The sequence below is a fragment of the Tinamus guttatus genome, unplaced genomic scaffold (assembly GCF_059628265.1).
Source record: "Tinamus guttatus ecotype Peru unplaced genomic scaffold, ASM5962826v1 Tinamus_guttatus_pri_ptg000500l, whole genome shotgun sequence".
Lineage (NCBI taxonomy): Eukaryota > Metazoa > Chordata > Aves > Tinamiformes > Tinamidae > Tinamus > Tinamus guttatus.
Window position 1 is genome coordinate 25,566 of NW_028289034.1, and position 9,283 is coordinate 34,848.

Genomic DNA, 9,283 nt, shown 5'->3' on the forward strand with positions numbered 1-9,283 from the left:
CCCGTGTCCCATGTCCTTGGCATGTACAAGCCGTGTCCCCAACGTGTCCCATGTCCTTGGCACGTACGAGCCGTGTCCCCAACATGTCCCATGTCCTTGGCATGTACAAGCCGTGTCCCCAACGTGTCCCCTGTCCCCAGCGTGCGGGGGCCGCCCTCCCCCAGGACCCCCGGCTCTCGGGGGGTGGCAGCCCCTCCCCCGCAGGGGCCCAGGCGTCCGGGCGCTTCCACCTGGTTCCCATTAACGCTGCTCCGGAGCCACCGCTTCCCATGACGTCACTTTGGCCCCAGCCGCAGCCGGGGGGGCACCCCAGACACCTGGGTCCCCTCCCGGCGCCGCGGGCAGGGCCGCCCGCCAGGACGCCTGGGCCCGCGGCCCGGACGCCTGGGCCCCGCCGGCGCCGGGGGGAAGGGAGGGAGGAGGCGGGGGTGGAGCAGGGGGTTTATTGGGGTCCCCGTGACACCGGGGTGGCCTCAGGGCACCGGGTCCCCCCTGCAAGGGAAGGGGCCGCATTGGGAGGGGGGGACGTCACCGCGTCCCACATCCCCCCCGTCCTGTCCCCACATGTGACACCCCCTGGAACGTCCCACGTACCCCTGCGCGCCAGGGCAGGGCGGCCCCTGCTCCCCATGTGCCCCTGTAACCCACCCCCCCAATGCCAGATGTGTCACCCCAGTGTCCCCTTTATCACCCCATGTCCCCACATGCGCCAGGCAACGGGGCCCCCATTCCATGTCCCCGCCCCGGGGCTCATGTGTTCCACACGTGTCACTAAACAGCACCTCCTGTCCCATAGGTGTCACCCCCTGTGTCCCACGTCCCCATCATGTGCCAGCCCCTGGGGCCCCGTGTCCCATTCCCTGTGTGACACCCCGTCCCCTACACGTCCCACACGTGTCACCCCGCAGTGTCACCCCGTACCGGAGGCGCCGCGCGAGGCCGCGTTGTCGCCGCAGCGCCTGCCGCAGCAGGACGCCCAGCGCCCGCTTCTCGGCGCAGACCTGCGCCAGCCGCCGCTCCGCGAGGGCCGCCCGCGCCGCCGCCTCCAGGCACCTGCGGCGCCCGTTAGCGACACGGGGGGGACGTTGCGGACGCGGGAATGGGGACGCTGCGGACGCGGGGATGGGGACGTCGGGGACGCGGGATGGGGACGGCGGGGACGCGGGATGGGGACGGCGGGGACGCGGGATGGGGACGGCGGGGACGCGGGATGGGGACGGCGGCGTCACCTGGCGTCCAGCGCGGCGCAGCGGGCCGTGGCCGCGGCCGCCTCGTCCTGCAGAGCCGCCAGCTCCTCCCGCAGCGGCGCCGGCGCCGCCGCCTCCCCCGGCCCGGCCGCGCAGCCCCGCAGCCGCCGCAGCGCCGACCCCGTCACCTGCCGGGCACGTGGCACCTTCCTAGCCCCGCCCCCGCGGGGAGCCCCGCCCCGTCTGCCAAGCCCCACCCACCTTTGCAGATTGACAGCACACAGGCTCCACCCACTGTGCAGAACCTGGGCAAGCCCCACCCCCTGAGGTGATTGACAGAGCACCAGGCTCTGGGCAAGCCCCGCCCACCAGCAGCATTGCTGGAGCACAAGCCTCAAAGCCCCACCCACAGGGCGGGCCTTAAAGCAAGCCCCACCCAGCTGTGGTGATTGACAAGGCACCAGCCCCAAGCCCGGACACTGAGGACAAGCCCCGCCCCCTGCACACTTGGCCCCACCCACAAAGGGGTCCCCGGCAGGGGGCGTGGCCACAAGGCCCCACCCCCGCACCCACCTGCCGATTGGCCCTTAGGGCAGCACGGAGGGCGGCAACCTCGATGGCCAGCGCCTGGTGGGCGGGGTCAGCGCAGGGGGCGGGGCCAGCGCCAAGACCCCTCCGGGCTTCCGCCAGCTCCTCCCGGACCCCCGCGACCTCCTGCTCCGCCTGGGGGGGCGGGGCATCACCGGACGCCTGGGCCCGCAGAGCCCCGCCCCTCTCCGGAGGCCCCGCCCCCTCTCCGGAGGCCCCGCCCCACCTGCACGAGCTGCTCCCGCAGCCGCTGGATCTCGGAGAGCTTCATCTCGCTGAGGAGATCGGCCACGAGGCCGGGCGCGGGGGCGGCGGGGGGCGGCGCGGGGGGGTCCCCATCCCCGTCATCGTCCCCGTCGCCATCGTCCCCCCGCGGCGCCCGCGCGGCCGCCAGCGCCGCCAGGGCCTCGTCGAGGCGCCGCTCGGCCTGTGCCCGCAGCCGCCGCTGCTCCGCGAGCCCCGCGGCCGCCTGGGCCAGCTGCGCCCGCAGCCGCCGGCCGTCCCGCCGCAGCGCCGCCAGCTCCTCCTGCCGCGGGACGGGGGGCTCAGCCGCGCCAGGCGCCGGCACCGGCCCCCGCGGGCGCCGCCAGCTCCTCCTGCCGCGGGACGGGGGGCTCAGCCGCGCCAGGCGCCGGCACCGGCCCCCGCGGGCACCGCCAGCTCCTCCTGCCGCGGGACGGGGCGCTCAGCCGCGCCGGCCCTGGCACCGGCCCCCGCGGGCGCCGGGCGCTACCTGGTCGCCGGCGAGCAGGGCCACCCGCCTGCGGAGCGCGGCCGCCTCCTCCTCCAGGTCGCGGCGCTCCCGCTGGCGCCGCGGCTCCGCGTCCCGCTGCTCCCGCAGGGCTTCCTGCAGCCGGGCGCGCTCCCCCGCCAGCGCCCGGCACTCCTGGGATGGGGACGGGGTCTGAGCACCCCCAGGGCGGCCCGAACGCCGTCCCCGAACGCCGTCCCCGCGTCCCCACCCCAACCTGCTGCAGGTCCTGCACGGCCGCCCCCAGGCGCTCGTTGTCCGCCCGGGCCTCGCGGAGCTGGGCCTGGAGCTGCCGCAGGTCGCCCTGCTGCTCCTGCAGGCGGGCGCCCAGCCGGGCCTCTTTGGCAGCCGCCTCCTGCGCCAGGGCCTCCTCGCGGCTCTCGCTGGCGGCCGCCGCGCGCTGACGGCCGCTCTGCGCCTCGGCCAGGGCCTGGCGGCAGAGGGGGAATGGGAACGGGCACGCGAACCCGCCCGGGCGCTGCCCGCAGCCCCGGTACCTCGGCGGCGCGGAGCAGCTCGGCGCGCACGGCCTCCAGCTGCGCCTCCAGCTCGCGGCAGCGCCGGCGGAGCTCGCCGTTGTCCTCCAGCAGGGCCAGCCCGCAGCGCGCCGCCTGCTCCTGGGCGCGCGTGGCCTCGCGGAGCTCGGCGGCCAAGCGCCGGGCCTGGGCGCGCAGCTCCGCACTCTCCTCATCCTCCTGCGGCCGCAGCTCCGCGCTCTCCTCCTCATCCTCCTCCAACCAGGCCTGGGCACGCAGCTCCGCACTCTCCTCATCCTCCTCCTCCGGCCGCAGCTCCGCACTCTCCTCCTCCTCCAACCGGCGGGCCTGGGCGCGCAGCTCCGCGCTCTCCTCCTCCTCCTCCGGCCGCAGCTCCGCGCTCTCCTCTTCCCCCAGCGCCGCCATGGGGTCCCCGGAGCCGCGCGCAAAATGGCGCCTCCCCTCATGAGGCGGAGAGCGGAGCGACACCTCTGAGGGGAGAAGGCGGCCGCCCCCTCTCCGCCAATCAGAGCGCGGCGCTGGAGCACGTGACCGCGCCTTCCCGCCCAAAAGAGCCCGCCCTGCGGCTTCCGGCCAATCAGCACGCGAGGCGCGAGGGCCAATCAGGGCGCGGCGCACGTGCGCCACGGCCCCACCCCCCTGCGCATGCGCAAACGCCCACGTGGGCAAGGCGGCTGGGCACGCGCCGCTCCCGCCCTTTTCCACCAATCACAGCGCGGCACGTGCCCCCCCCCGCCAATCAGCGCCGTGCACGCGCAGAGCATCACGTGGAAGCCGCTTCCCGCTCGCTCGGCGCACCTGCCCCTCTCCACCAATCAGAGCACGGCTCGCGCGCCACGTGACCGCCCCTTCCCGCCGAAAGCAGCGCTCCCCCCCCCGAGCCGTTCTCCGCCAATCAGAGCGCGGCGCGCGCCTCCCCCCGCTCCCCGCTCCGCCAATGGGGGCGCGGCGCGGCCGCGGGGAGGGCGGGGCCAGCGGCCCGGCCGGTCACGGTCCCGCCGCTCCCGGGCGCTACCTGCTCCCGCCGCGCGGAGAGGCCAGCGGAAACGAGAACCGCGCGCTCATTGGCTGCCGCCGCCCCCCGCCGTCCTCCGATTGGCCGTCCCGCGCTCCCGTCCCTCCCCCCCGCAGCTCTCCCGCCTCCCCCGCCGGTAAGGAAGGGGAAAGCCGCCGGCTCCACCCCCCCGGTGACGCGGCGCGCCGTGATTGGAGGGGGCGGCCCCGCTCCTCCCGCGCGCGCTTCTCATTGGTCGCCGCCCGTTTTGCGCCCGAGTCGTCGACGCGCGAACGGCGCCGCCGGCACGCGGGGGGGGGGGGGGGCGGGCAGTGCGGACGGGCAGCCAATAGCAGCGCTCCGTCCGCGAAACGCGCGTTCTCATTGGCTGGGAGCGAGACGGGGGCGGAGCCGCCGTCCCCGGGCCCTGGGAGGGGGACTCGGTCCCGGGGCTGCCCTTGGCGCGAGCCCCGGGGGCTCATGGGACGGGCGCAGACATGGCCGCCCCCATGGGGGGCTCCGGGGGCCGCCATTGCTGTGACCCAAGGGCTCATGGGACGGCGCCGCTACCCAACTTACAAACCTTTATTCTCTATGGCGCCCGCGGGGGCCGGGACGGTTTTTTTTACATTTTTTTTTTGTGTTTTTCCTTTTTCCGGGCGGTTTCGGCCCGGCGGCGGCTACGGGGGGCGGTCGTGGGCGGGGCGTGTCCGGGGGCGGGGCTCACGCCGGGGACACGGAGGAGTTGGAGACGGACGAGACCTCCGTGCGGGACGTGGAGACCTCGGAGCCGTCGTCCACCTTCTTCCCGAAGAGCTGCAGGATGCAGTTCCGGAACTGCGGAGAGGGCGGAGCTGCCGGAGCTGCTTCCTGATTCCCGATCCCCATTCCCGATCCCGATCCCGCTTCCCCACCCGCGTCCTAGCCCTATATCCCGATTCCGCTTCCCAGCGCGATTCCCGCTTCCCGACCCAATTCCCGCTTCCCGTGTCCTGGTTCTGTATCCTGTGTCCTTGACCCACATCCCATATCCTGGACCCACATCCCATATCCTGGACCCACATTCTGCATCCTTATCTCATGTCCTAGACCCACATCCCGTGTCCTGGACCCACATCCCGTTTCCTAGACCCACATCCCGTGTCCTCGTCCCATGTCCCAGCTCCATATCCCATGTCCTAGACTCACGTCTTAGCCCCGTGCCCCACATCTCCGCTCCTTGTCCCAGGGCCTAGACCCACATCCAAGGTCCCAAACTCCCGTCTCCTGCCCTAGACCCACGTCCCAACCCCACGTCCCCCATCCTAGACCCACACACCAGGTCCTGGACCCACGTCCTAGATCCCAAACTCCCGTCTCCTGCCCTAGACCCGCATCCTAATCCCACATCCCACGTCCTAGCCCCACACACCAGGTCCTAGACCCACGTCCTAGGTCCCAACCCCGCGCCCCACGCCGTGCCACGCTGCCCCACGTCCCGCCCCACGTCCCGCCCCACGCCGTGCCGCGCTGCCCCACGTCCCGCCCCACGTCCCGCCCCACATCCCGCCCCACATCCCGCCCCACATCCCGCCCCACATCCCACCCCACGTCCCACCCCACATCCCGCCCCACGTCCCACCCCACATCCCGCTCCACGTCCCGCCCCACGTCCTACCCCCACATCCCGCCCCACATCCCACCCCACATCCCGCCCCACGTCCCGCCCCACGTCCCGCCCCACATCCTGCCCCACACCCCACCCCACGTCCCGCCCCACGTCCCGCCCCACATCCCACCCCACGTCCCGCTCCACGTCCCGCCCCACGTCCCGCCCCACGTCCTACCCCCACATCCCGCCCCACATCCCGCTCCACGTCCCGCCCCACGTCCTACCCCCACATCCCGCCCCACATCCCACCCCACATCCCGCCCCACGTCCCGCCCCACGTCCCGCCCCACATCCTGCCCCACACCCCACCCCACGTCCCGCCCCACGTCCCGCCCCACATCCCACCCCACGTCCCACCCCACATCCTGCCCCACGTCCCGCCCCACGTCCCGCCCCACATCCCGCCCCACATCCCGCTCCACGTCCCACCCCACATCCCGCTCCACGTCCCGCCCCACGTCCCACCCCACGTCCCGCCCCACATCCCACCCCACGTCCTACCCCACGTCCTACCCCACGTCCCGCCCCACGTCCCGCCCCACGTCCCGGCACGCACCTGCCTGTTCATGAACACGTAGATGATGGGGTTGTAGATGGTGGCGCTCTTGGCGAAGTAGGCGGGCAGCGCGGCCGCCAGCGGGTGGAAGGCGTAGCCGGGGTTGGCGGCCGCGAAGCAGGCGAAGAAGGTGTAGGGCCCCCAGCAGAAGCAGTAGGCCAGGATCATGACCACGACCATGCGCGAAACCTCCTTCTCCGCCTTCTGCGTCGACTCCGACTCCTTCTGCTGCGCCGCCACCTGGGGGAGAGGGGGTCAGGGGGCTCCGTGGGGCGGGATGTGGGGCGGGATGTGGGGGGAGCCGTGGGGCGGGATGTGGGGCGGGATGTGGGGCAGGATGTGGGGGGAGCCGTGGGGCGAGATGTGGGGCGGGATGTGGGGCGGGATGTGGGTCCTGCTGGGGCTGGGGGGCAGCTGAGGGGGCTGTGGGGTGGAGCGGGGCTCCCCGCAGGTCTCGGTGGGATCTATGGGGCGGCGCGGGGTTCCCTGTGGGTCTCGGGTGGATCCGTGGGGCGGTGCGGGGCTCCCCGTGTGTCTCGGGGAGGATCTATGGGGCAGAGCAGGGCTCCCTGCGGGTCTCGGGCGGATCCGTGGGGCAGCGCGGGGCTCCCCGTGGGTCTCGGGAGGGATCAGTAGGTTTTGGGGAGGTTTGAGGGGATCCGTGGGGCGGCACGGGGCTCCCCGTGGGTCTCGGGGAGGTTTGAGGGGATCTGTGGGGTGGTGCGGGGGTCCCTGTGGGTCTCAGGGAGGATCTATGGGGCAGAGCAGGGCTCCCTGCGGGTCTCGGGGGGGATCTGTGGGGCGGCGCGGGGGTCCCTGTGGGTCTCGGGGGGATCCGTGGCGCTCCCCGCCCCACTCACCGCCCGGATGGCCAGCCACACTTGCAGGTAGCAGAGGACGATGATGGTGAGCGGGAAGAAGCAGCAGGTCACCATGAGCACCACCATGTAGGACTGCACGCCGGGGTCGGAGCTGCCGCTGAACACGTCGGGGCCGCACGACGTCTTCAGCCCGTGGGGCCAGTACCTGCCGGGGGGCGGTGAGCGGCCGCCGTGGGGCCGCTATGGGGCCGCTATGGGGCTGGGCCCCCCGGCCGCCCCCCGGCCCCACCTGCTCCAGCCGAAGATGGGGGGCGCGGTCCAGCCGCAGGCCCAGATCCAGGAGAAGAGGATCCCGGCCACCGCCAGCTTCCCGTCGAACTTGATGTTGCCGAAGGGTTTGCAGACCACGAACCAGCGCTCCCAGGAGATGATGGCGAGCGACCAGAGCGCCGTGATGCCTGGGGGCGCCGGGGGGTGAGCCCCGCAGCGCAGCCCCATAGCACCCGCCCCATAGCACAGCCCCATAGCACAGCCCCATAGCACCCGCCCCATAGTGTGGCCCCATAGCACGGCCCCATAGCGCCCGCCCCATAGCGCGGCCCCATAGCACGGCCCCATAGCACAGCCCCACAGCACAGCCCCATAGCCCCATGCTGCTCCGCGCTGCTCCGCGCTGTCTCCACTTCGTGGCTTGCAGGGCTGTGCCCCACGGCACAGCCCCGTGCGGGTCTCTGCCCCACTGCGGTGCTGCCCCATGGAGCCGCCCTGCAGCTCTCAGCCCTTTTTCCCTGCCCTTCTTCCCTGCCCCACCGGTCTGGGCCCTCTGCAGCTGCCCCACGGCTCTGCCCCACATCTCAGAGCCCCCCTCCATCCCTGCCCCACAGCTCTAAGCCCTGTCCCGGCTCCACCCCACATCTCCGAGCCCCGCTCCAGCCCTGCCCCACGTCCCCGTCGCCGCCCCGGCCGCTCACCGCAGGCCGACACGGTGTAGCCCTCGATGACGCACAGCGGGTGGCCCAGCACGAAGTAGCCGAAGATCTGGTTGATGACGCTGATGGTGCTGGCGATGACGGTCTCGCCCAGGTCGGCCACCGCCAGGTTCACCAGGATCCAGTTGAGCGGGTGACGGAGCTTCTTGAACTTCCAGGTGGCCACGAGCACCAGCCCGTTGGTGAACACCGAGGCCACCACCACGAAGATCATCCAGAGCGACGTCAGGTTGTAGACCCACCGCGGCGCGATGTGGTAGTTGGGCCCCTCGAAGGGCCCTGCGGGGCGACACCGTGAGCGCCGGCCGCGTCACCCGGCGCCGCCGCGCGCGCCGCCCGCACTCACCGCGCGTGTTGTTGCTGTTGGTGTAGGTGAAGACGCTGTCGCGGGTGGTGTCCTCGTCGTCGTGCCGCCGGCGCGCGGCGAAAACAGCCGCCTCCCAGGCCTGCGTCATGGCTGCTCCGGGTGTTGCGGCGGGGGGTGTCCAAGGAACCGGCGCCCCCGGGGGCGCCGCGAGCACCGCCGGCCTCTCCGCGCCGCACAGGCGGCCTCGGTTGTGCGCGACCGCGGGGGGCTGTTGCCGCGGGGCTGTGGCGCCGCCGCCCGCCCGCGCCCCCCTTTTATACCCACCCCCTCGGGGGGATTAACCCGCTGCCCCCCATCCCAACACCCTGATCCCTTAATTGGGCTCCGGCCCCCGGCCCGGCGTCACCCGCCCGCTTTGCCGAGCACCTGGGGTGAGCGCTGATTGCGGCTGACGCGGGCGCTAATCCGGCCCCGCCGCCGTCACCCGCAATTTCCTCCGAGCCCGTTTGCCCCCCCCGCCCCACACCGTGACCCCGTTTCCAATTCCCACCCCCATCCGTGTCCTGGCGCCTCCGGGGCGTCAGCCGCGCTGGGGGGTTGCACCCCTCCGGGGGTGACCTACAGCGCGACAGGCGTCACCTGCACCCGAGGCGACACCCCGAGGGGGGCCGCCTACAGCCGAGTGCCTGCAGGAGTCACCCCGACCGAGACCCACATCCCAACTGGGGTTACCTACAGCCCAACGCGAAGAAACTGCGCCCCGAGTGTGGCTGCCTACAGCCCAACATCTACACCTGTTGCCCAGACCGTGAGCTACACCCCAAATTGGGCTACCTACAGCCAAACCCCCATCACGCAGACCGAGAGCTACACCCCGAGTGGGGCTGTGTGCAGTCCAACACGCACAGTGTCACCCCATCCAACAGCTACACCCCAAGTGGG

General features: G+C 73.0%; 2 protein-coding genes across 2 annotated transcripts; both read right to left on the reverse strand.

Moving 5' to 3' along the window:
- Positions 1-473: 473 nt before the first annotated feature.
- Positions 474-8,959, reverse strand: LOC148592848 (uncharacterized; the record flags this gene model as incomplete). The annotated part of the gene is made up of 9 exons (XM_088533430.1): positions 474-492; positions 922-1,053; positions 1,230-1,375; positions 1,761-1,910; positions 2,002-2,301; positions 2,509-2,661; positions 2,744-2,956; positions 3,024-3,212; positions 8,921-8,959. Coding segments are annotated over 9 exons (1,341 nt in total), but the record flags the coding sequence as incomplete, so codon positions are not given.
- Positions 4,741-8,489, reverse strand: LOC148592849 (red-sensitive opsin). The gene is made up of 6 exons (XM_088533431.1): positions 8,381-8,489; positions 8,017-8,313; positions 7,335-7,503; positions 7,085-7,250; positions 6,225-6,464; positions 4,741-4,854 (listed from the first exon to the last, which is right to left on the reverse strand). The coding sequence occupies exons 1-6, from the start codon at positions 8,487-8,489 to the stop codon at positions 4,741-4,743; spliced, it is 1,095 nt and encodes a 364-aa protein (XP_088389557.1).
- Positions 8,960-9,283: the final 324 nt, after the last annotated feature.